This window comes from Macaca mulatta, chromosome 15 (genome assembly GCF_049350105.2).
Source record: "Macaca mulatta isolate MMU2019108-1 chromosome 15, T2T-MMU8v2.0, whole genome shotgun sequence".
NCBI lineage: Eukaryota > Metazoa > Chordata > Mammalia > Primates > Cercopithecidae > Macaca > Macaca mulatta.
The window spans coordinates 94,710,074-94,737,653 of NC_133420.1; the positions used below are offsets into that span (position 1 = coordinate 94,710,074).

Consider the following 27,580-nt stretch of genomic DNA (forward strand, 5'->3'; position numbering starts at 1 on the left):
GAAGCATTCTATGGTAACTGAGCTGAAAAACGGGAAATGCCAAATGTTGTAAATGCCGTCATTACCAATAAGGGTCACCAAATTCTCAGAAACAGGTAATTGGCAGCTCAAGGCAGTTAGCACTACAAGATTTCTCTTTAAAAAAAAAAAAAAAATCATTTTTAAGAGTCCTTTTTTAAAAGGCTACATCAAAAACCAAACCAAAAACAAACAAAAAAAATTAAAAAGGCTACATGAGTGAAACAATAACCACAAATTTAAAAATCAGATTATTATTCCTGTTTGTTCTTACGAGTCATTAGTATTCTTTTAAAACTTACTCCCTGAGAGATCCCAGACTATGTTAAGAAAGAGTGAGCTTGAAGTTATTCTTATTTAAAGAGAAAATCTATATTAGCTCATCACTTTTGATATTACTATAACTCTTAAAGTCAGCAGGGTAAAATCAAATTCTAAGGAATATAGTTTTGAGAATCATTTGAGGGTAAATGTAATGTCTACATCAAATTTGTATTATAGTCAAGGATTTAACTGATGGTGCCGAAAGTCAAGTATTTAAGAGTTAAGACTTTTAAAAATTGTACCCCCCAACTTACTTAGTAAAGTAGATTACCAACTACTGATTTATTGCTTTTAATGTGATGAAATACCAGATTTGACAGCTAAATTAGCAGTGGGATACAAGTACGTTTTTATCTTTAATCATTTTTGTAGAATAGGACATGTACATATCCATATAAAAAGAGACTGTAGCAGATGCCTCCCAGAATCAACCAGTTCTTGTAAACATTGCATTTGTGCAGATTTTCATACTTGATTCCAAAATTGAGAACAATAAGATTAAAGGCAAATTTAGTAGCCACAAAAAGTCCAGTTTGACTTCCTGCAACATATGGTACCACTCCTCTCTTCAGAACAAAACAAAACAAAAAACCTAGCAGCACATTAAAAAAAAGTTTACAAAACATTTCAGTACTCTTTCCCTCCCATCAAAAACCAAACAAAAATAAAGTGCAGCACCCATAAAAGTGTCAAGAAAATAGCCAAGTTCTTCCTTTCTTGTAACAAAATAGCACTTGACCTCAGCAGTCTTAACCAAATTATACAGTGTCCATCATTTTGGGTTCATCATCTTCTTTATGTACCACTGAGTTTAAGCTGCAGAGAGCTGTATTGATAGAATACTGAAGATAATCTGGATTCTGGGGAAAAAGAAAAGGTGGATTGGGGGGGAGAAAAAAACGCATTATAACCAGTTTTATGACAGCACATACATATATATTCAGTTTCACAGTCCTATTTCTCTGCAGTGTAGTAGAGCAATAGGAAAGAAGATGGACTTTGGAAAGAGACTTGGGCTGAATTCCAAGAAAATAAAGAAAAAAATAGGATGCTATCACCTATGAGATGTGATAAAAGAATGATACATGTGAAAAACAGAAATGTTAACAAATACCACCTTTCTTCTCCATTTAATCATACAAGGCAAGGCTACAACTTCCATGTGATTATATATACACAGCTACTGATAATTTAAATATGGTTTGAAGTCAGCGATGCATTTTTAAGATTACCATCTAATTATAACAGTAAATACAAAAACTGCAAATCATTTGAATGAAGAAAAATATTTGCTGGGTAAAAATTGTGGATATCTTCAGGGTCTACTATGGTTTCACAAAGGTTAAAACAAACGCAGTGAGAAATCTGTATGCTTTTGAGAGGTATTTACATCCTTATTTTTTAAACAGAATAAAACCACGGGATTTTTTAAACAAGCATCACTCATAAATGTTATGTCAATTTCAAAAAAAAAAAAAAAAAAAAAAACTGGGAATAGAAAACATAAAATCTTACTCAATAAATGCAAAAATAAAACCATTATTTGTTAAAGCACCATGAATAAGGGTATAGCCCTTAAGATCCAGAACTTTAGAAAATTCTTCCCCAATTCAATTTTGTCTACTCAATTGTTACGAATGTCTGCTAGTTACTTAAGACTTTTACCACTTGTATTACTAGTTTTACTTGTATTTATTTTATTTAATAAACACCAACGAGGACAATAGTCAAACAGGATAGATGTCTTAAACCTCACCATCCAATAAGAGGTTGGGAGGCAGGGTTTTCTAAAGATCCTCCTAAGAAAGTACAACACTTTGTGAGATTCCTTTATTCTAAAAGTCAAAAAGCTAGCTGGAGTTTGGATTATTCCCAATCAGGTCTTTATGAAGGAAATAGCAGACACAACCGAGATGGGATATTCACACTGGGCCTCAGTTTTAATCCTGCCTCTATTTAGTAAAGCAAGCCTCAAGGAGAACAAAATTCACAATTTAGTAAAATTAAAAGCTAGCCTATAGGATAAACCTAAAGTAACTGTTATTATATCTATATCCAAAAGGCCTTGGATTAGACCTCTCAAAACTAAGGATAATGAATGGTATTTGGCTTATTTCAAACAATTGCTGTCAATTATTTAAAAAAAGAAATTAAAAGCTAAATGGTTACCCACACTTAAGCTTTATCAAAAATGACCAATATTCTTGCTACATTGTCTCATTCTCCTAAAAAACAGCTTTAAGTCCTTTTTCTGACAATCCAAACCTAATTCTCTGGAAGAGAGCTTACAATTACTCTATTAAGACTGGGCTCCAGTTTTCCATGACACAATTTTAAATAACAGAATTGGCTGAGGAGATTCTCCAAAACTCATCCACCCATCTTCCTAAGAACTGTAAGATACTATCATACAGAGACTTTAAAAAAATAGAAGGAATCAGTATACCCAACCTAACCTATACTTAAATTTCATTGACTGTCCCATATTTTCATCTAGTAACATTCTCAACACATATGACTCAACAGTCTGTGGTACAGGTGAATAAGCAGTGAAGTATAACAGAAATCCAAAAGTAGAATATTAGATTCATCACTTATTGTGTTGACTTCAGGCAAGTTACTTAAGTTCTATGAATTTCAGTTTACTCATCTATAAAAATCAATGAAAATGAATCACAGGGTATTTGAGAAGATTAAATAATATGTGTGAAAGTGCTTTGCAACCTATAAACTGATATAAAAATGAGATGTTATTATGGTAAGATTTTTCTTCCAAACCTCTAAACTGATGATTTGGTCCCTCAAGTGTCCTCTCATTTTATTTCCCTCAATTAGTTGATAATCCTTTCTGCACATGTAGCAAGCATCTAACTGAAATTTTATCCAGCCCTTGTATCCTTCAGAAGGACTACACCAGTATGCTCAAATTGCTTACCATAAGGAATTGGTCTCCCACCATGAGGAGATTAGCCCAGCTTAATTAAATCTGAATAACCCTGATAATATCAGCAATACAAAAGTGTCAGAATTGTATAATTCTAGTCCCCCCATGACTATAAGGGATGCCTAGCACCTGATATCAGTTGCTATCTAATATGTGTAACAAGGACTTACTTCTCTCAAACCAGAGGAAACTTCTTGATAACAAAGGCTAAGATACTATAATGTGTACCTTTCCCTCTTATGTTTAGAATCAGTTACACCCTTCCAAAGTCTCTTTTTTTCCTTCCCATGCATTACGTGACATTTTAATTTCAGGAGGTTTATATATTGGATTTCACAGTGACTTGGTCCCAGAATTCCCCTGGAAAAACTACTTCCCTATGGGCTATTTCTTAGGAACTGAAGAGAAAAATCATAATGAATTTAAATAAAATTAAGAGATAATCTGTAGGAAATTTGTAGAGGGAATATTTCTTACATGTCTAACTAAGGAGGAACATTAGTAATTATTTAAAAATCAAACATTTATTTCCATCCTTGAGACTTTTTTTTTCCAGGCAGCCTCTAGAGCCAGAGTAGGCTCAGAGACTCCTGAGAATAATATTTTTGACTGGGGTAAATATGATCAATCGCTTTCCTTAAAGGACATACATGTAATTGGAATGGTGAAATTACAGTGACATAAGGTCGAGTCATTGAAAATCTCAATTTTTAGCACTTTATGAGGTTTAAAACTAAATATAGGACTCTCCTTGCATTGTCTTTTGCATAAGACTTTCCTTCTCACAATGTAGGCAACAGATTAAACTGGCTAAAGCTGGTCTTAAAATCTTGGAGCCTGGAAATGAGAGATGACTGGGCTCTATTAAAGTGCTACTAGTAAAATCAAATGGGTAGGAATTATCTAATAACTTAAACTTGTAATCCTAACTAGCATCAGGAAGACCAGTGGTCTGATCACTTCTCCTTTTTGATGTAAATTTTTTCTTGCTGCCTATATGACATGGTTTTACCTTGATCAAACCACTGAAGACTTCGAAGAGGCTCAAACAGTTGGCCAATATTACCAGATACAATATTATCAGCTACATTAGTGTGTTCTAAAAATGTTACATCTTGTAGACAATACCAACATTTAACAAGAAAATACTAAATAAACTTAAGCAACAGATCACACTGGTTCCACTTGCATGTCCACTTTGAAGCTAATTCATCTAAAAAAAATCAAAATGGCATAGTTCTAACTCAGGATGAGATGTTTTAAGGAAGTTCCTGAGGGAGCCATCTTGAAGAGTTTATGACTGAGAGGATCAATAGCTAAGATTTGTTCTTAAGAATGGTTAGGTATAACTAGTCATTACTACATTAAAAGGAGAGGAAATCTGGTATCTCTAAATACTTAAGAGGTGAGATTCGGTACCAAAACATGGCATGAAGTAAGATTCAACAGTTATCTTCTGAGGCAGGAATATGTAAAATAGTAACACACATTAAAAAAAAAAAAGTTTGGCAAAATAACAAAAATTATGTGAACTAATATGCTTATAAAATAAATATTTACTTTTCCAACTTACCTGTGGTAAGGATTCTAATAAACCTATAGATCCAACACCAGAATGGGGAACATGATTCTGAAGTGTCATAGGATGAAAACTTTGTGATTGAGAATAAAGTCTTACTCTTGACTTGAAAGCTTCAAGTTCATTTTTGAATGCTTCAAAATAACCTTCTTCCTCTGCCTAGAAAAAACAAACAAACAAAAAACAAAGACTGTGTTCTTCAAGATTTCTAGACATAGTAAATTCCAGAAAGCATATAACAGGTTTGAAGTGGAGGAAGTAATGACAAGGTGAATAGTCTAAATACAGAAACCACCATGATCCCTGTCACATTTGTGAAAACTACCTGATTTATAGGAACATTAATAATTGGTTTGCTCCATTTCCTTCTGCTTCAGCAAAATAAGCTAATAAAAAAAAACCCTCCCTATACATACGCACACAACTAAAAGAAAAGAAGGTTTTCTCTGTATTTTCCTTGATTTATCTGGCTCCTTAACAGGATCCAAAATAGTCCTCATTTAATCTGTCAAATTCATTCTGTCTTCCTCCCACTACCAAACAATCAAGGGATATTCTTAAAACCTTTTAATCCTCCAACAATTAATGAAGGTGCACTATTACCTGTTCCTAGTAATTTTCTAACTCTATATTCCCTACTTGTAAGAGCTATGAAAACCAAATAGAATTCAACAGTCAACATCATTATGGAACTATCTTCTTGTTCTAGTTAAGCAAGTACCTTCTTTTCAATATTAGAGAAAGAAAAAGTATGATAACTTAGGTCGAGGGAGTGGAACTCTTAGGCAACTCTCTATTGGCAGCTGCCTCTGTTTATGTTTCTTCTGAATATAGAGAAATGATACAGAGATTTATCCTACCAATAGAATGCAGGCTTTAAGTTCAAGTAGCAGGAGAGATCTTGTCAAATGGATTTTAGGTTGTGTAATCAGGTTAAAACCTGTGGATTACTTATCAGCATCAGCATCTATTGAAATAACACAGAGAATGTTCTGTGCTGCCATCCTATCTTCTTGTAAATTTAGGAAGAACTTCCTTAATTACATTTTAGCACCTCGCTTTATAAGAACTTGTGTGGACACAGAGTATGTCATATCCAAAAGTATTCTTTCTGAAAATTGAGAGGCACAATTGCTGGCCTCACTGCATGCTTAAGGTTTAGGGATTTAGATACAGTGATGACAGATTTTGTATTATTAAGTAATGTGTAGGCCACTTGCTTAATTTCTTTATGCCAATTTCTTCACCCATAAGATAGCAATAGTAATCCTCATAAAATATTATATGAATTTAATGAGTTAATCCATGTAAAGTGCTTAGAATAGTCCCTGGAACAAAGTAAGCATACCATGAAAGTGATTATTTCATAATTTTAAAAAAAGTATTATTAAGAATACAATGTTAAGATTGAAGACCAGTGCCTTTCAGTTTTACTTTGTTAAAGTAAATGTCAAACAATATATATGATTTGGCCATGTTCCATTATTTTATTAAACACTAGTTTAAACACATCCATTAATGTAAGATGAAAAGGAAATTATGTTTTTAACTACTCCTAAGTGTCAAGTAAAAATTCAGAAGAGACGAAGTGTGGTGGCTCATGCCTGTACATTTTGGAAGGTTAAGGCAGGAGGACAGCTTGAGCCCAGAAATTCGAGACCAGCCTGGGCAATACAGTGAGACCATGTCTCTACAAAAAATTAGCTGGGGATGGTGGCATGTGCCTGTAGTCCCAGCTACCTGGGAATCTGAGGCAGGAGGACTGCTTGAGCCCAGGCGTTCAAGGCTGCAGTGAGCAATGATTGCACCACTGCACTCTAACCTGAGTGACAGAGCAGGACCTTGTCTCTAAAAACAAACAAAAGTTTAGACTAGTCACCAGAAGCAGCCTAGCTAAAATACCAAGTCAAGTATTTGCTATTAAAGTTCAACTGTTTCAGGAAAACTTCGTGTTTCGGTTGCATTTCAGAAGAGTTTAGGGTATTTAAGTTAGGACTACTGCCACATTGACAGTTTTTTTTAAATATACAAATAATAATTTTATGTTTATAAAAGGAAATGTTCATTGTAGTACATGAAAAAGAAAATGGAAATTATTTATAATTCCACCACACAAGTATAACCGAAGTTAAACTTTTGGTATATTTCCTTTTAACTTCTAATTGTATATGTTCAAATATATCCTATGTGCAGAAAAGCATGTAAAAGACATACACACAGTTTATTCAGCAACACCCCCACTATGTGCCCGTAGAAATTAGGAAATAGATCATTACTAGTATCCTAGAAACCAGTTCCCAAGAGCATTTCCCCTCCCTCCCTGAGGTTATCATTATTGTAACTTTTGTCTTCTTAATCATTCCTTTACTTTAGTTTTACTGCTTATATATGCATCCTTCAACAATATATTATTTAGTTCTGCCTGTTATTAAAAAAATACTTTATAAAAAAATACAAAATAAGAACGTTGATACTAGATATATCCATTTAATATCTATCTAAACAGATACATCACTCTGTGGTTTGTTTGATTCACTCTCTTGTTTTCCATCCATGCTGATGTTGGCTAGTATTTTACCGAATGAATATACAGGTTGCATATCTGAAATGCTTGGCACCAGAAGTTTTTCAGATTGTGAATTTTTTCAGATCTGGGAATATCTGCATTATATCTACCAGCTGAACATCTCTAAATTGAAAACACAAAATCTGTGAGTATTTCCTTTGAGTGTCATGTCAATGCTCAAAAAGTTTCGGATTTTGGAGCATTTTGGATTTTGGATTAGGAATACTCAACCTATACCACAATTTATTCATTGTTCCCAGGTTTTTGCTATTATGAACAATCTACTATAACCATTACGGCAATCTAGTACATATGTGTAAGAGTTTCTCTAGAGCAGCAGTTCTCTTTACGTCTTGAAAATTACTGAGGACCCTAAAGAGCTTCTGTTTATGTAAGTTATAGCTGTCAGTATTTACTGTTAGAAATGAAAACTGAGGAATTTTAAAAACATTAACTAAAAATAACAATGACAAACTCATTACACTACCATTAATAACATTTTAATTTTTAAAAAAATTGTTTTCCAAAACAAAAAAATTTAGTGAGAAGAGAGCTGCTTTTTCTTTTTCCTTCAATTTTTCTAAATCTAATGTCTGGCTTTACAGAAGATGGCTAGATTCTCATATTTGTACTTCCGCATTAATCTCTATTATACACTACTGAGAGAATGAAAATGAAAATTAAAAATAACATCTTGATATTATTATGAAAATAGCTTGGACAGAGAACCTCCTGAAAAGGTCATGAAGCCCCTCGGGGTTCTTGGACCACACCTTGAGAATCTACTCTCTAGGGTGTATATACCTAGGAGAATTTCTGGATGTTAAGGCAGGCACTTGTTCAACTTTACTAGGAAATTTTGTAAAGTGGTTGTTCCAATTTATACTTCCACTAGCAGTGAATGCAAATCCTCATTGCTCTACTTCTTGGGCAGCTTTTAAATTACTGCAAATCTTGTCAGTGTGAAAGGGTACTTAATCTTTCTAGACATCTATTTTTCTTCAACATGGCCAACATCATCTAATATGTACTGCTTCCTGTGAATTTATAGCATAAGCATGTCTTCAGCTCACTACAAATGTTCCATAAATATAATTTTAAAGGGTACATAATATTCTATGTACCATGGGTATTTTTAACTATTCCCTTAATTGCTGAATTTTTAGGTTGCTTCCTATTTTTTCTTTATAAAAGTCTGATTTCTCATTAAACTGCTGAGTTCTACACATGAAGAATCCTGTATCTATTTTGCTCAATAATGCATCCTGAGCATCTGAAACAGCTGTGCTTTGCATTAGGCACTCAACATTTACTGAATGAATTAATGACAGAACACAAGTTTCCTGAATATACACATTCATTTAAATGGGTCTCAATTTCATATACATGCTGTAGTACAGCCTCTTATATAGCTCTTTTAAGTTTAAATTAGCAAGAAATTAGCAATATAAATTTTCTTTTCACAAGAAAATCTACAGAATTTAGCCTGTGGCATCCTGCTTGGATGCCTTCTATTGATACGAATAGAACAAAGAGGTCTCAGCTGGGACCAAATCTTCCCATTTATCATATCAAATAATTACTTACTTTGGCTTTCTGGAAAAATAAACGAAAACACCCTCTTGGATCCACATTACAGTTTTTGGCCATTTCCATAATAAACTGCATTACAACAGCTTGATGTGCTATTTGTTCCATTAAAGCCCCTTTCTGAAAAAGATTTAAATGATATGAGAAACAAATATATAAATATATTTAATTGGCATACTGATTCAAATTTTGCATTTTTAGAATATTTCTGATTTTACTCTCTGTAGTTATAAGTCAAATACTTTACAAACATATAAAGAGTATATCTTAGTTTATTATTATTATTATTATTTGTATGTGGACCAGAATAACTAAAGGAAGACCATGCTCTGAACTTGATTTAATACCATGATTACTGTCTGGATTTTTAAAATACGACTTTCAAATTAGTTTGAAAAGGATTATAGCAATATGAAAATAAGAGAGATGGGGGTGGAGTGGGAGAGAAAGCATAGTGGAAAAGTTTCTGTATGCTAACTGAAACAACAACAACAACAAAATCCCACATTAAACTCAAGGAGATCTGAAAGAAAAAAATGGTAATTTCATCTAATGACCTTCCTGCTTTCTTTTAAAGGACTTAATGTAGAAAAGAAAACAAAACAAAACATCAATAAAGTATGAAATCAGATTTCCACTAAGGTTCCCAGAAACTCAAGGTTCACATAATAATACCTTCTCAGCTTCTAGGTGAAAACACCATAAAATAAGATATTTAGCAGTTTCTTCACATACAAGGTATGGATGGTCAGACAAAAATCTCTGACTATCATCCCATCGACTCAACATACCTGTAAAAAAAAGAATTGAACCATAAGTGTTAAATATTTTCCTTCTTCCTATAAGGGAAGAAATACCAACAATTCTTAATTCATTAATCTCTTAATAGTATTTTAAAATGATTCTCTTTAAAGACAATTCATATTACCAGAGCAACAGACTATGGTAAAAGAGCAAGTGAGGGACAATACTCTTTAAAGCAATACTTAGTAGACTGGAAAAAGCTCCTAAAATTCACAGAAAGTTTTATTTCAGATAATTAATCAGGCCAGAGTTCACTATTAAAAAGTCCTGCATCCACGAATGCCTGCAGTCTTGGGCAAATTGAGAGTTAGTTATGTAAGCCATTTACTCATGATGTCTTTTATAAACAAAGTCTTTTAAAAATTAGTTAAGCGTATTTGAAAATGGTTGTCATTTTGTTTCAAGATGTCAAAGAAATCCAAATACTATTTAAGTTATATCTACACTTTTATCTAAATTAGTAGGAAATTTGGTCAAAGTCAATACCACCAAGAAATCACGGAACCAGCAAAGTGTTGACTTTTTAATGTTGTCTCTACTAAAAATAGAAAAATTAGCTGGGCATGGTGGCAGGCGCCTATAATCCAGTTACTTGGAAGGCTGAGGCACAAGGATTGCTTAAACCCAGGAAGCGGAGGTTGCAGCGAGTCGAGATTGCACCACTGCACTCCAGCCTGGGCGACAGAGCGAGAGACTCTGTCTCAAAGGAGATAAGCCGGACATGGTGGCACATGCTTGTAATCTCAGCACTTTTGGAGTCTGAGGCCAGAGGAATGGTGGAGTCCAGGAGTTGCAGGCCAACCTCAGCAACATAGTAAGACCCTGTCTCTACAGAAAAAGTTTAAAAATTAGCTGGGCATGGCAGTGTGCATCTGCAGTCCCAGCTACTTGGGAGGCTGAGGGGGCAGGATCACTTGGGAGCCTAGGAGCTGGAGGCTGCAGAAGGTATGATGGAACCACTGTGCTCCAGCTTGGGCAATACAGTGAGACCCCATCTCTTAAAAGGACTTAAAAAAAAAAAAAGGATAAAGACTGTAGCATTTTCTCATAGAGTATTCTAAGCTTTATAAAGTTATTTCCCCAATGCTTTGCATATAATGATTAGGTCACTTGAAGTTCTGAGAAACAGAATGATTATGGAAGTTACTTAAAACTACTTTTTAAAGTATAAAGAATATTGCCAGGCATGGTGTAATCCCCACTATTTGGGAGGCTGAGGTGAGAGGACAACTTGAGCCCAGATGTTGGAGGCTGCAGTGAGCTATGACCTCACCACTGCACTTCAGCCTGGGTGACAGAGCAAAACCCTACCTTTTAAAAAAGTCTAATGATTCCTGGGACTCAGATTTAAAGAAAGCACAATCCTTATTTCTTACACTTGAACCCATAAAGTAAATCCTATGAAGCAGTTTTGCCTTAGCTTTCTTACACTTCTGGAGAGGTAATATTTTCAACTCTATCTACCATCCACGATAAAGCATTGCTCCTCTTGTTTACTTCTTCATGGCAGCATTGTGACTCACTGAAATAACAAAAGCCTTATCCATTCTGATTTATTTTGCAGGAAGGATAACATGAAAGGGTTCCTGACACTTGGAGCCATGGGGAAAGGTATCACTAAATGTTAATTTGTTTTTTCTTTTTGTTGAGACAGGGTCTCACTCTGTTGCCCAGGCTAGAGTGCAGTGACACGATCTCAGCTCACTGCAACCTCTGCCTCCCAGGTTCAAGCGATTCTCCTGCCTCAGCCTCCTGAGAAGCTGAGATTACAGGTGTGTGCCACCACACCCAGTTAATTTTTGTACTTTTAGTAGAGACAAGGTTTCACCATGTTGGTCAGGCTGGTCTCAAACCCCTAACCTCATGATCCACCCGCCTCAGTCTCCCAAAGTGCTGAGATTACAGGCGTGAGCCACCACTTCCGGTCAAATGTTAGTATTTTTTAACTACCTATTTAATACCTGAGACAAATTAACACTTGACATTGAAAATATATTTTTTTTAAATCTGAGAAATACTATCACTTGATTTCAAAAATGCACATTGAATTAGTATGAAATTGATAAGTTCAGTTACAGGTAGTTGATACAGACCTTTGTGGAAACAGTGTGGAATTTTATGAACAAAACAAAGACAGGTGGGGTGCAGTAGCTCACACCTGTAATCCCAGTGCTTTGGCAGGCTGAGGCAGGAGAATCACCTGAGCACAGGAGTTTTATGTCAGTCTAGGCAACAAAATGAGACCTTATCTCTACACAAAAAGATAATTAGCCAGGCGTGGCCTAGTACACCTGTAGTCCCAGCTGCTTGGGAGGCTGGGGCAGGAGGATTGCTTCAGCCTAGGAAATTGAGGCTGAAGTAGCTATGATCTTGTAACTGTAATCCAGCCTGGTGACAGAAAAAGACTCTGTCTCAAAAAATAAACACATAAAGAGAATCAACAACTCAGTGGAACAGCATATACCTCAAATTACTGACATTATTTTGGAATTTGTAAACAAACTTGTATACAAATGGAGAGTAACAACTTAAAAGATGGTGGCTGAGAACACAGACTAGAGCTAAATGGCCCAGGTTCAAATATTGGCCTCACCATTTTACTATTGTGGGCAAGTCCCTTTATAGGCCTCCATTTCCTCATCTGTAAAATAGGGCTGAAAACAGTACCTAACTCAGGATTTTTGTGACAATTAAATGCTATTAATTCATATAAAGCCCTCAGAACAGGGCCTGAGACATAGTAAATACTCGATAAATAATAAACACCCATTAAAAATGTTTATTTAGCTAATCCTTTGGTTAAGGATAATACAGTCATTTTAAACTAGCCAAACAATTTATCTGAATGCTTGGAAAACCTCATTTTGACAAGTTTAGATATTTTAATCATATGCTTTAACCTATGTATTTCCCTAGTGAACATCTAAATCTCAATCCATCATCAACCTTCATATGCCACCTGATTCCTAAAATGGTCCTGAAATACACATGTCCTTATTACTGATTTCCGTTTCCTCTTTCATTATACTTATAGAATTATTATTATTAATTTATTTATTTGTTTATCTTGAGAGACAGGGTATTCCTCTATTGCCTAGGCTGGAGTACACTGGTGCAATCACAACTCATTGCAGCCTAACCTCCCGGGCTCAAGAGATCCTCCCACCTCAGCCTCTGCAGTAGCTGAGACTACAGGTATAAGCCACCACACTCAACTAATTTTTTTTTTTTTTTGTAGAGATGAGGTTTCACTGTGTTGCCCAGGCTGGTCTTGAACCCCTGGGCTCAAGTGATCCTCCAGTCTGTTTCTCAAAGTGCTGGGATTACAGGCATGACCACCATACCAGGCTTAGAACGATACATTTTAACAAACTGCACTAATTCATTTTAATTTCCATGTGTACTAAAAATCTCCCAGCTAGTTTGTGAATTACTTGAGGAAAGCTGTATGATCATTTCCCATATTCCTAAACTCCAGATCTCCTATATTTCCAATCATCTACCACCATATGCATTTCTACCGATATGCCTGCACATAAATCCATCTTACTTGAAACCAAACCTATACTTGTCTCTCTGCCATCCTACAGTGCTTCCTAGGCTCCATGTTACCAAATCAAGCGTTCTAGAAATTCCTCTGACATTTCCATTTCTCCCACATCAAACTGATCACCAAGTCCTGTGGTTATACTACTATGATCAGTTAATATGGTGAATCACATTAATGAGTTTTCTAACATTAAGCCATTTTGAATTCTTAGGATAAACTCTTTGAAAATTTTTTTTCGCATTATAAAAATAAAGTTAGTTTATCGTGAAGAATTTTTAAAATCCAGAAAATAAAAGTTATCTGTAATTCTACCACAAGACATTATTGTTAACATTTTGATGTATTTCCTTCCAGGCATATTTTTGAATGACTTTTTAAAAAAACAAAATTAAGGCCTGGCGTGGTGGCTCACACCTGTAATCCCAGCACTTTGAGAGGCCAAGGCAGGCGGATCATCTGAGGTCAGGAGTTCAAGACCAGCCTGGCCAAAATGGTGAAATCCCATCTCTACTAAAAATAAAAAAATTAGCCAGCGTGGTGGCAGGTGCCTGTAATCCCAGCTACTCGGGAGGCTGAGGCAGAAGAATTGCTTGAACACGGGAGGCGGAGGCTGCAGTGAACAGAGATCACACCACTGCACTCTAGCCTGGGGGACAAGAGCGAGATTTCCTCTCAAAAAAAAAAAAAAAAAATTAAAATCATATGCATTTTCTATTCATTTCACTTCATATGTAAGAATGCTTTATATCAAATGTTTTTCAAAAATAAGATATTGATTTTTTTTAAAAGCAATAAACAATTACATTGAAGAGGTTGTAAATACTCATAATCAGTACAAATGAAAAAAATCCTATCATAGTATTTGCGCAAATGTTTATAGCTCTTGGTAAAATTTCCAGTGACAACATCCTACACAGATTAAAAAAAGCTGAATCACAGCTAACTTTGGCTAAAACTGAAGATGATGTGCTCTGAAAATTAGATGACTCAAAAAGCAGCTCTGATGATCATAAAGCCAGTGATGTCAAACATGCATATAACGGTTTGAATGTAACGGTTGTAAAATGTAAGAGATAAAAGGCTTTGTTTCTAAATTAATATTTTATATTTATAAAATGTGAATTACCTAAATTAATAAACTAAATACAAATGTAGAGGAAAAAATCAGATTTTAATGCTTTATACTATTCCATGATATACTGTACCATTTACTATTAGGTGGTAAATTCTACCTAATTGTAAGGGTAAAAGCAGCACAAGAAAGGTAGTCAATAAATTGTATAAGGGAAAAGCTAGGAAAAACTCTGAAGAATATAAGCACAAATAAGACCACAGAGAAGCACTGGTGGGAAGGCCGTATAGCCCTACACAGCCCCCACACACACCAGGCCGATGTCATCCAAGGGTCTGGAATGCAATCCAAGTCCAGAAAGCCTCCAACTGGAAGCTTTAATTACATCTCCTATTGCAGATGTGTTTAAAAGAGTATACCAGAAGCCATTATCCTAAGCAAACTCACATAGGAACAGAAAACCAAATACCACATGTTCTCACCTATGTGGGAGCTAAATGACGAGAATACATGCACACATACAGGAAAACAACGCACACTGCAGCTTACCGAAGGGCGGAGGGTGGGAGGATCAGGAAAAATAACTACTGGATACTAGGCTTAATACCTGGATGATGAAATAATCTGTACAACAAATCCCCAAGACACACGTTTACCTATGTAACAAGCCTGCACATCCTGCACATGTACCCCTGAACTTAAAACAAAAGTTAAACAACAACAAAAAACCAAAATAAAAGAGTATACCAATATAGTCATCATTTTGGTAAGCTTTCTTCTTTCATCACAATAAGCATACATCAGAAATCTTCCATCAAGCAGGTATAGCCACAAATTTTCACTGTCTTGTCTCACACTTCTATCAATTCAGTGCCATAATTCAGTCCACAGGGATTTTTATTATCTTATTCCCCATGACTACAAGTTGGTCCACTCTCCACTGATGGAACTTGGTAAAGCAGAAATTGCAGGTATTCCAGGTCCCTTATTAAGATTTCCAGAGTGGGAAATAAAACACGTGAAAATTTTGGGAGCCTACTACCTTAGTAACATTCCTGGGGATCCAACATGCTGTGGCAAGTAATATATCTCCTCTGAAGTTAGAGTCAATATGCATTTCCAGTAAAAAACAGGCACAATGTGACTCCGGGAGTGGCTATTGGTCTGGTTGGGTGTGAATACAGCAAGGTTCTGGTATTTATTACAAGATAGTATATTGGAAGTTCATAACACATAATGGCAAAATGATTGCTTATTAATCACCTGTGGATGTTAAGTCAGTTTTTTTCCTCAACTATCTCATTATTTGCACAACAGTTTCATAAATTCAGGGGTCACGGTGGCACAGGTTTGTGATTATGCATAGATTTGACAGTGTAGACTTTCCCCATCAAGGATGTTCTAGTATCCTAATCCAGTTTAGCCACTGAACACCTAATTTGCCAGTAGCAAAAAACATCAAAATCTCACTATGGCACAATGCACTGCAGAGATGAGCCAGCCATCAAGTAGCAGGTTGATTACCTTGGCCCCACTTCATCTCAGAGGGACTGGTAATTCTCACTTGAACCAGCCCACTTTAGATGTGGAAGTGCCCTCCCTCCTTGCCATGCTTCTAATCAGTAATACATCTGTAGTCTTACTAAATGAATTATTCACCATACCACATTATTTTTTGACCCAGAAACTCATTTTACAGCAAAAGAAATGCAGACTGTAGGGTTCATGAAATTCACTGTTCTCATAACGAACATCACTACCCAGAAGCAGGTTTTATAAAACGCTGAAGATACATAGCACCAGATGGGTTACAACACTTTGTGATATTTGGATATTTTCCTACACAAAATTGCTTCTGAACAAGGCAGTCAGCTTACAGCAAAAGTGAAAGAACTGTTTCTCATTTACTAGGTTTCTCGTGGCTTCAAAGCAACCAACTTTCAGAGTGCCAGCTGGGTGAAAACACCTTGAGGAATGTTGTTTTACCAGATGCAGTACATGCTCTGAAAGAGCAATCAGTATGGTACTATTTTTCCTTCAACAGAAAAACATGGGCCTAGAAAGCAAGCACTGTAGGCGGGAGTGGCAATTCACATATCACAACTAAGATTCATGTGCAAATTTTTTGCCTTCTATCCTTATGACTCAAGGCTCTGCTCATTTCAAGATTTTACTATCTGTCCAAGGGAGGCCTGTGTATGCATTTTTTTTCTATTATAAATAATACACATTGATGATATGTAGAAAAACTTCGTCTTTATTTCTTCAGGTACTGTTCTTTTAGTTAAATACAGTCTTTTTTCTTTATTTAAAATGAAAAGTATGAGCAAAGTGAATTTTATGAATAAATTACATAAAAGGAAGGGAAAACATTGAAAGTAATATTTATTGTATTGACATAATTGAAGCATAAACGAAATTCAAAAAATTCTGAGTAAATAAACACCAATAGGAAAAAGATTTCAAAATGCCATTTAAAAAGTTCATGAATATATTACAAATAAAAACCTTGTTTACTAAATTAACATACTACTTGGAATTTTTTTTAAAAAGTTTTTACTTTGGAATTAAAAAAAAAGTTTTAAACCTTAACTCCTAACAGTTCCTAGTAGCATTTTCATGCCAGCGGTATCATGCTGCCTATAATTCTCAGAACACACCATGCTGTTTCCTAACTGCCCGTCTCATGCTGTTGCTGTTGGCTTGCCTCCCTTATACATGAAAAACTCTTATCTGTTCCTCAAAATCAAGCTCAGATGCTGGCTTCTCTGGGAAGCCTTCACTTGTATCAAACCCCCTCTTACCCTTTTTCCCCAATAGAAAAAGCCTATTTTTCAGTTCTTTATATATACATTTCTATTACTATATTTATCTGAGTAACAGTTCAAGGATCTGCCTGAATTATAAAGCATCATATCCAAAACCTGAAAAAAAATGAATAATCTTTTAATCATAAGATAATCAGATTCCAAAGAAGCAAAGAGGAGAAAGAAAAAAGCAAAGACTAGTTGGGAAATGGAAAGAGGCTATGGAATACATAAAGTTGTCTTAGAAGGTAGTACTATATAATAATACTTTTGCTTGTCTTTACCATTTGGTAGGCTCTGTCAATTAATTTTATTTATAACCAAAAAAAATTCTAAAACAAGATCTACACAGCTGTGCCAGAAGTAGCTACAAAATTGGAGTTTGCTACTTTTCTTTTTGGCTCTCTTTTTATAAGTCCGTTTTTTGCACATGTACATATGATACTAAACATTACAAAGAAGGAAACCCAAGTAGTAGACTTACCAAAATGTCTGATTTTTTGCTCATATTTTTGCATAAATGATTCTGATTTATCTTCATCCTCCGTGTCTTTTCTTTTATCTTGATTAATAAAACTCTAAGAAAAAATTTTAGAAATTTAAATCAGATTTTAAATTCTAATTGAATCTTCTTTCTCAGATACTGAATACCTAGCAATTCTTCCTGTAGACAATATTTGTGGTATAGTATCATACTGATATTACATGATTAAATTCATCTGTTAAACTATTTTTAAAAATTAAAATTTTCTTGTATGGGAGTCTTATTAATTTTGTTTAAAATGATATATGAGGCCGGGTGTGGGGGCTCACGCCTGTAATCCCAGCACTTTGGGAGGCCGAGGCGGGCGGATCACGAAGTCAGGAGTTGGAGATCAGCCTGGCCAACATACTGAAACCCCGTCTCTACTAAAAATACAAAAAATAGCTGGGCGTGGTGGCGGGTGCCTGTAATCCCAGCTACTCGGGAAGCTGAGGCAGGAGAATGGTGCGGATCCAGGAGGCAGAGGTTGTAGTGAGCTGAGATCACACCATTGCACTCTAGCCGGGCGACAGAGCAAGACTCTGTCTCACAAAAAAATACATATGATATATGTGTGGATATAGGTTTATCTTAGAAATCATGCAGAAAAACAACTGAATTACCCTTTTTGGTAAGCTGAATTTCCCAATTAAAAGCAGGTATAGAAACATCCTTTATATTTTACATGAATAATTTACTTGTGCATTATTTAATTCCTGTAAGTATTTGCAACTCTTGCCTAATCTTTCGAGTTCTTGCTGGAAATAAACTCAGAAATTCAAAGCACATAAACTATATTTACTATAAATTCTTTATTAAGACATAAACCAGAAATAGACCATTGTTGTTGCGTGTCTTTTTTTTGTTTTTTTGAGATGGGGTCTTGCTCTGTCACCCAGGCTGGAGTACAGTGGCACAATCATAACTCACTGCAGGCTCAACCTCTTGGAGTCAAGTGATCCTCCCACCTTAGCCTCCAGAGTAGCTGGGACTATAGGCGTGAGCCACCATACTCAGATAATTTTTAAATTTTTTGTAGAGACGAGGTCTGGCTATGTTGCCCAGGCTGGTCTTCAACTCCTTGGTTCACGCAATCCCTTCACCTTGGCCTTCCAACGTGCTGGTATTATAGGCATGAGCCACTGTGCCTGGCCCTTTGTTGCATTTCTAATAAACTTCTTAGAAGAGACCAAACAGTTTGATTTTTAAAGTCAAGTACAAATTTCTATTAAGGAAGTACTTATTTTCAGTTAAATAAGTCATAAAATATACCAAGAATAAAGTTTGTATCTAGCTAGAAAAACTGGCAGAAGTTTCCTAGAACATTCTGTAATCGTATTTATACCCTGTTATCATCACTGCCAAAAATAAAAATTGCAAACTAGATGACTGCCAGTTTATAATCAGGAAGCACTCAAAAGTTTACATATTTCAAAATAAAAGATTTTTTCTTTATACAGTCTGCCATCTAGACCAGCACTGTCCAATAGAAATACAATCCAAGTTGCAAATGTAATTTAAAGTTTTCTATTAGCCACGTTAAAAAGCAAAAAGAAACAGATGACATTAATAAATTATTTATCCTAACATATCCAACCTATTATTTCAACACGTAGGCAATACAAAACAATTATTAATATTTTACTTTTTTTGGCACTAAGTCATTGGAATCCGGTGTGTATTTTACACTTACAGCACATCTCAATTCAGACTAGACACATTTCAAGCACTCAATAGCACATGTGGCTAGTGGCTATCAAGTTGGATAGTGCAGATCTAGATCAGTCCTCTCAAGTCTCAAGCTCCCAGACAAAACCAGTGTAGGACTTTGAGCAAATGACTGGAACATAAAGATAGTCCTAATTAATTTGTGAGATAAATGTAGGCTATCTTAGAACCTAAGTTTAAAGAAATAATTAAAAGCAACAACAAAATGAAAATATTTTTTTTGTGACCACTGTGTTAAAGAAGAGACATCTCTTGCAGTGAGCCGAGATCACGCCACTGCACTCCAGCCTGGGAGACACAGCGAGACTCCGTCTCAAAAAAAAAAAAAAAAAAAAAAAAAAAAAAAAGAAGAGACATCAACTTTACAAAACAAGAAATATTACTTTGAACATTTCTGGAACCTTCTGGAAGAAAAAAGTTATTTTAAATAGTTTTGGGATATAAATGCAGAACAGAAAATAACACTTAAGATGTACCCCTTAAAACAATATATACAGATATAGCAAATGACTCAGATAAAGAATGATCCCATTGTGGAGGGGGAGAAAAAGTATATGTAAATTAGTAGAGGCACAGAGAAAGTCGAGAAAGATAGGACTCACTGTTAAAGTACTGATAGGGCTAGTGGCGAGGTGTGTTACTGACTGCTGTAGCAGAACTAGAGCTGGTCCAGGGAAAGGCAATTTAAAAAGCTCATGAGAGTAGGTGAAAGCAGATGCCAAGAGGACAATTAACAAGTAGGTTATGTGCTGAGAAGTCTAGAAAATAATGATGGTTAAAGATAAGGTTCATTGTGGACTTAGACAAGAATGAGCAGTCTCTCCCTGAAACTTGAGGGTGAAGTACAAATATAAAGAAGTATCACTTTACAAATTAGTAGAAAATGACTGAATTTCATTGCCCCATAGGTTACAGACTAAAGATTTAAATACTTTTTTCCTAGGTTCTACATTTCATATATTCAAAGGATTGTGGACTACACAAATGTATCTATTTGTTAAAATTTTACACTTAAGATTTGTGCATCTCAAAGTATATAAATCTTACCCAAAAATTAAACAAAAAATAACAATAAAATGCAGGAATGGGTGTAGGGGAAGGTACAGATGAAATGAAAATGGCAGAATGATGACAGTCATTGATGTGGACTGTGGGGTTTATCTGTTCACTTTGTGTATGTTGAAATTTTCCACGATGAAAGGGCTGAAAACAGGTCTAAAGTCCAAATTCACTCCTAGATGATACATCCATGGGCTAATTAAGGAAAATGACGACACTTGAAGGCCTCTTTCTCCCTATTCTCTGCATGTTTCAGGCCTAAAGAACACTCATAGTGGATAACATACAAAATCTACCTTTGTGGTAAAGCTAAAAGCTTTCAGCTTTGTGAACTGTGTTTCCTTCAGCCATTATGGGATAGTGAAAAAAATGAACACCAAAATATCTGTATCCATCAGCATGTTCATAGACTTCTTTATAAATGGTTCTCCAAAATAAGGCTTAATACAAACTACAATTTTTCTTTTTCTGAGACGGGGTCTCACTGTTGCCCAGGCTGGAGTGTAGTGGCGCAATCTCGGCTCACTGCAATCTCTACCTCCTGGGTTCAAGTAATCCTCGAGCCTCAGCCTCCTAAGTAGCTGGGACTACGGGCACTACAGGTACATGCCACCATACTCAGCTAATTTTTGTATTTTCTGTAGAGACGGGATTTCATCATGTCACCCAAACTGGTTTTGAACTCCTGGACTTAAGTGATCTGCCTGCCTTGGCCTCCCAAAGTGCTGGGATTACAGGTGTGGACATCTAAGCCTGGCCTATTTTTCAATAAATATCATTTTATTCCACATTTAAAACACTAGTTCATGAAGTTTTGCCTTTTATCCCCTTTTCATGCATCTGAAAATTAATCTCTAGAAACTCTAGTTTTCAAATGGAAAACTGAGGTATTAAACCCTGAAGTTTGAAAAACATGGGATTTTAAAAGTCTAAGCCTTCATTCTTAAAGGCACTGAATAAAGGATATTCAACACTTCTCATCTTATCTCTCCATCCCAGTCAGTAATTTCTCACATTTAACCCACCACTAAGTTATTAAGTCACTCTACTTAGTTTTCTACTTAGTTGATTCATTTATAAAAATAAGGTAGTTGTATTAAAGGAACTCTAAAGTAGTGATAATCAATGTAGGGGGTACAAAATATGAGATGTGGAGGAAAATATTTCACAACTGATCTATTTTCCCATCGTTATAAATATCAAATTTTTGTGAATGTTTTTTAATACATGTAATATTTGTTCGGCAGTACATTTATATAAATATGTATTTCAGACTGCTCAATTAACTGCCTGGAGTCTGCAGCTCTACAACAAAAGCTTTGAGACTTTCTGACTTTCATAACTTTTCAAGCACCTTTCATAAACTGTTAAAATTGAACACCGTTTATGGGATTCTGCTGCTTTGCTACCAAATACGCACAACTGGTTTGTACAAACACTTCAGTTTTTCTTCTTTCATTATGGCTCAATACAAGGTCATACCTTATTAAAAACATCCTTGCTAATGGCATCCATGCTCCACAGACACATCTTCTCTCTTTGTACTAGAGCTTCTTCTTTCTGTCGCCACTCTTCTTCCCGTTGCCTCAGTTCTGATACTGCTGTTTGTGCTTTGGCATGCTCCTGATCCAAGGACTCAGAATTATGCAGTGCTAAGCTACCAAGTTTCTGTTGAGCTTCAGCAAGATTCCATTTGCACGCCACAGAGCTCTTTACAAACTCTTTCTGCTTTTGGCAAGCCAATTCAATTCCATGGCTATACATCTGGATAAAAACAATATTTGCAAGAAATGAAGAAAGCAATGGATGTTTGTGCAGCACAGTTCAATTTTTTTTAATTCAAAGGATTTCTGTACAATATTTTGGAATATAGTATATCCTGTGTTCTAGGTCTGCAGTCATGTTTTTATATCTTAGTCCTTGTTTCATCAACTAAATTCTAAACTGCTTTGTTAATTTATGTCTATCCCCTGACAACTAACAGCAACAAAAAGCCTGGCAACTATCACAGTGTCTTGCATGAAGCTAGTGCTTAACAAACATTTAATTAAGTCTTCATAATCCTGAACAAGCAGAATAACGAGAACAAAGCTTAAATCTAGTTCATCACTTCAATACTCAACTTGCTGACAACCAGGCCTTTATAATTTTGTTCTCCAAATTCTTCACTACAAAAAAACCTCCTTTTATCTAGAAGTAATCATTTCTTGGTTTCTATTTTCTATCTGTATTTTTCTAATCCTTGGTGATTTGAGAAGTTCTTATTGGATATTTCTATTTATAAATGATTATATCAGACAGACATCCTTTAATTTATTCCTAATCAAAATAGGCAAAGTTATATATCTATATCTATCTATCTATCTATATTTTGAGATGGAGTCTCGCTCTGTCACCAGGCTAGAGTGCAAAGGTACGATCTCAGTTCACTGCAAACTCTGCCTCCGGAGTTTACATGATTTTCCTGCCTCAGCCTCCCAAGTACCTGGGACTACAGGCACATGCCACCACGCCCAGGTAATTTTTGTATTTTTAGTAGAGGCAGGGTTTCACCATGTTGGCCAGGATGGTCTCGATCTCTTGACCTTGTGATCTGTCCACCTTGGCCTCCCAAAGTGCTGGAATTACAGGCGTGAGCCACTGCACCCAGCCGCAAAGTTACATTTCTTAAAAGTAGCAATGGTCCACCCTGCTGACTGTACTAGTCAAAAGCAGTAGTAATTAGTTTTAATATTTACTTAATTACTACATGTAAAATACTGTGATAGAGATTCAATTCCCTATATTCCTTGGCTCTATAAAACAAAAGCTGAAGGCACATTCTTTATGACTTCTTAGTCAAATGTAGATCAACTTCAGAATAATTTCTCTCCAATCTATTCCCGTATCTTCATCACTATTCAAGCCCTTAGAATCTCACATGTGAATTATACAAATGCTGACTCTCTTATCTCAAGCCATTCTCCACTCCACTAGACTGGAGTGATCTTTCAAACAAATGAATCTGATCTTTTTTTTCATTCTTAGCTTTGGGATAAAGGACATACTCTGTGGCATAGCCCTTCGTGGTGGCATAGCCCTTTGTGATATCATTTCCCATTACCTCTCCAGACTCAGTTCCAATTGCTCTTCTACTTGTTTGCTTATTCTTCCCTTTCCTACCCTTGTCCCTCACTTCAATTTGGCAATCCTCTTTCTTCGAGGTAACTCCTACGGAAACTCCTATCTTCATCCAGATTCTGGCAGACCCTAAACTTTTTCTTACCCAGTCTCTCCCCACCCAAGTTATGTCTATTTCTATTGTGGTGTTTTTCATACAATATCATGCTTATTTGTTTACTGACTGGTGATGGTAAACAATTCTGAGGCAAGTAGCAACCAAGGACCCTACCTCTTAGCTGAGTCTTCAGGCAAACTCAGGTTTGTACTGGGACAAATGTGGACACTGTTGCTATTCAGATGTTTTATTTGCTCATTCAGCAGGTCTGGAGCCCAGGTACTATAAACAATGTCCCTAACTAACCAAATAAAACATTTATTTTTACTTTTTGTTATCTTAGAATAGGATCAAGAATAACTGTAGAGTAGCTATGCTTAAAACAGGGCCAGGAAAAGGAGAAAAATTAAGCTATAAAACTTATTTTGTAAGAAAAGATATAAGAAATTTTGTATACAAAACTTCTTTTGGCTGGGTTCGGTGGCTCACGCCTGTAATCCCAGCACTTTGGGAGGCCAAGGTGGGCAGATTACCTGAGGTCAGGAGTTCGAAACCAGCCTGGCCAACATGGCAAAACCCCTTCTCTACTAAAAATATTTTTAAAATTAGCTGGGCATGGCCAGGAGCGGTGGCTCACACCTATAATCCCAGCACTTCGGGAGGCCGAGGCAGGTGGATCACGAAAAGGAGATCGAGACCATTTTGGCTAACATGGTGAAACCCTGTCTCTACTAAAAATACAATAAAATTAGCCGGGCATGGTGGCGGGCGTCTGTAGTCCCAGCTACTTGGGAGGCTAAGGCAGGAGAATGGTGTGAACCCGGGAGGCAGAGGTTGCAGTGAGCCGAGACTGCGCCACTGCACTCCAGCCTGGGTGATACAGTGAGACTCCATCTCAAAAAAGAAAAAAAAAAATTAGCTGGGCACGGTGGTGGGCACCTGTAATCCCAACTACTCAGGAGGCTGTAGCAGGAAAATCACTTGAGCCTGGGAGGCAGAGGTTGCGGTAAGCCAATATTGTGCCATTGCACTCCAGCCTGGGCAACACCGCAAAACACCGTCTCAAAAAAAAAAAAAAAAAGGAAAAAGAAGACAATATATCAAGAAAAGTAATATGGTTATATGGATAAACAGAAATTATCTTGCATTTTCAAATTATTTGGGAGTAAATATTCTTTTCTCAAATCAAACAATTCTAAAAATAATTTATGTTTTAATTCTCCACAAACTACCCAGACAACATTTGGTCATTTGGCAAACTATCCAACATGTATTCAGATGATTAAATAAAATATTAGGTCACATTCTAATCCATGACCATACAGAAGTTTTAGAAAGACATTAAACATGATCTGCCTTTACATTAATTGGATCTAAGAATTACATATCACATAATACATTAAGAAATCTAGATCCCCCTTATTTGATAAAATTAAGCCAAAGCTGTTTTTTAGGATTATAAAATGTTAATTAAACATTTTATTTTTTTCCAAACATTCCAATCCAAAAATTTAAGTCTTAAAGCCAGCAAAACCAATAAGTAGGTCTGTAATAAACACATGAACTTAGAATTAATAATCACGTTGCAAATTTTTTTTTTTTTTTTTTGAGACAAGAGTTTCGCTCTTGTTGCCCAGGCTGGAGTGCAATGGTGTGATCTAGGCCACGGCAATCTCTGCCTCCAACAATTCTCCTGCCTCAGCCTCCTGAGTAGCCAGGATCACACACACCCACCACCACACCCAGCTGATTCTGTATGCACCACCACGCCCGGTTAATTTTGTATTTTTAGTGGAGACGGGGTTTCTCCATGTTGTTCAGGCTGGTCTCGAATTCCCGACTTCAGGTGATCCACCTGCCTCAGCCTCCCAAAGCGTGGGATTATAGGCGTAAGCCACTGCACCCGACCCACTTTGCAAATTTTAATACCATTTAAAGGTAGTTTCAGACAAAGTTTTACAGTACTTCACAGGGTGGGCAGTGCAGTAGGTGGGAAAATATACTGGACTAGGAGTCATAAGTGGGTTCTAGTTTTAACCTGGCCACTAACTAGTTACACGGTCTCAGGGAAATCACTTTTAATGAGAGAGATAAGCTTACTCACTTCTAAAAATCTTTCAGTTAAACAAATTTATAAGTGCACAAGTAAGAAATTAACATACAGATATTTCTCTAGATTACTTCTGTAATTCAACCACAATGCACTGTAATTCTTGACACCCTTTTTCCTCTTCATATGCCTTCCAAATTGACAATGGCACCTGCTGTTCACTCTTTTTTTCCTCCCTAACACATCATATGCTTATAATACATTTTGTATATAAAGATGACACTGGTGATCCAAAATTAGTGGGTGACTAATGATGGACCCATCAACTCTCATTCTATCCTCCTAAAAAATGTCTTATAGTTCCCCAGTGACTAGCTGGCCAAAGTACAGACAGTGGTTATGAAACAGCATTTTTCTCTGTGTGAAGCCAACTAACTCTGTTAGCTGGGCATAAGACTGATAATCTCACGCTTACTGGCAAACAATTTAACTCATCCTCATTAACATCTAGCAAAATAAGTTGAGAGGAAAACTACTATTAAATCTGTTACACTCTTGGGAACCCCATTTTGCAAGGAGGCGACAGACACCTATGATCCATTGAATATATTAGTGTTTAGACTGTGATCCTGAAATATACTTCCAAAACACACAGGGATTCGGAGGAGAAAAAAAACAGGAAAAGGTGATGCGAGTATGTAAGTATCCCCTAAGATAGGTCCCTGAAAAATCCTTAGTAGTATATCACATTTGGATACGTTTCAATGGCAGGAAGGCAGGAAAGCTGGATTGAAAACACAAGTAAATACCAGGAACCTAAGAGAAGTCTGAAGGAAAAGGCAAGTATATGCGTATATATTTTCACTGGAGAATGACGTGAAGCAAAACTAAACAGTAAGGCAAAGATGGTCACGCGAATGGGAGAGGTGTACGCCAGCGTCAAAAGCGAGGTTTGAAGAATTTACTCAGTTGTCAACATGGGTTGAAATCGCATGTGAAATCTTTGTGAGGACTCGGTGTGACGTTGAACTACAATCATTCACTGTTCCTATCAACTGTGCACAAGTATGCTAGAGCCTTTAACAGAATAAAGTGCTCCGGGAAAACCTCTCACAAGAGGACAAAGGGTCAATGTTACACCATGAGCCGCCCCAAATCTGGGTGCTGTCAGGAAGGGGAGATGGAGGAACGTCTTCCAAGGGTGAACAGCAATCAGCCAAGGTGAAAGAAAAGGTGTGCGTGGAGGTGGAGGTTGGTAATACATGGCCACCCCGTCTCCATCCGAAAATGCTATAAAAGGGGTGGGATGGTATCAGGCATCAGATCCCCGGGCCCCGGCAGTGAGGTGGGCGCAGAAAAAGGCTTAGAAGAGGGTCTGGGAGACGCGGCATTCCAGGGGTTTGGGGACAGCACCACTCCATCCCTCGGCAGAACGCAGGCCCCCTCTCACCTGGGCGCCGCCGCCCGGCAGCTGCGGGCAGCGGGGAGAACTGGGGAACACGTCCAAGTCACTCTCTTCCTCAGCCTCACCCTCGGCCCGAGGGAGGCTCCAGGGTCCCGGAGGCGGCCACGGTTGCTCCATGTCCGGCTGCTCCGGGTCCTACAACCGCCCCCGGCCCTACAACTGCCACTGCCAACAGACTTGGCGTGAGTGGAACCTGCTGCGCCGAGCCAGAAGCCCAGCCGGGGGCCAGGGCCGTTACCCAGAATCCCTCTACTGGCCGCGATGCCGCTGCACACCCCGCGATA

The 27,580-nt window shown here is 36.7% G+C and overlaps 1 protein-coding gene and 1 long non-coding RNA gene across 2 annotated transcripts; one reads left to right on the plus strand and one right to left on the minus strand.

The window, feature by feature from the left end:
• Positions 1 to 619: 619 nt before the first annotated feature.
• Positions 620 to 27,576, minus strand: CDC37L1 (cell division cycle 37 like 1, HSP90 cochaperone). The gene is made up of 7 exons (NM_001257827.1): positions 27,282 to 27,576; positions 22,047 to 22,328; positions 17,739 to 17,832; positions 9,697 to 9,812; positions 9,019 to 9,141; positions 4,860 to 5,024; positions 620 to 1,202 (listed from the first exon to the last, which is right to left on the minus strand). The coding sequence occupies exons 1-7, from the start codon at positions 27,411 to 27,413 to the stop codon at positions 1,101 to 1,103; spliced, it is 1,014 nt and encodes a 337-aa protein (NP_001244756.1). The 5' UTR covers positions 27,414 to 27,576; the 3' UTR covers positions 620 to 1,100.
• On the plus strand, positions 11,187 to 14,539 carry LOC144334707 (uncharacterized). Its single transcript, XR_013404857.1, has 2 exons — positions 11,187 to 11,436; positions 13,730 to 14,539. It is a non-coding gene; the product is annotated as an uncharacterized LOC144334707 (long non-coding RNA).
• Positions 27,577 to 27,580: the final 4 nt, after the last annotated feature.

Bases quoted from the DNA above. Each gene is read 5' to 3' on its own strand.
- CDC37L1 (NM_001257827.1), bottom strand. From the start codon at position 27,413: ATGGAGCAACCGTGGCCGCCTCCGGGACCCTGGAGCCTCCCTCGGGCC. The intron at 9,813-17,738 runs GTAAGTCTACTA...TTTTTTTTACAG, and splicing joins GCAAAAAATCAGACATTTTG to GTATGTTGAGTCGATGGGAT. The intron at 1,203-4,859 runs GTAAGTTGGAAA...CTTTTTCCCCAG, and splicing joins TATTAGAATCCTTACCACAG to AATCCAGATTATCTTCAGTA.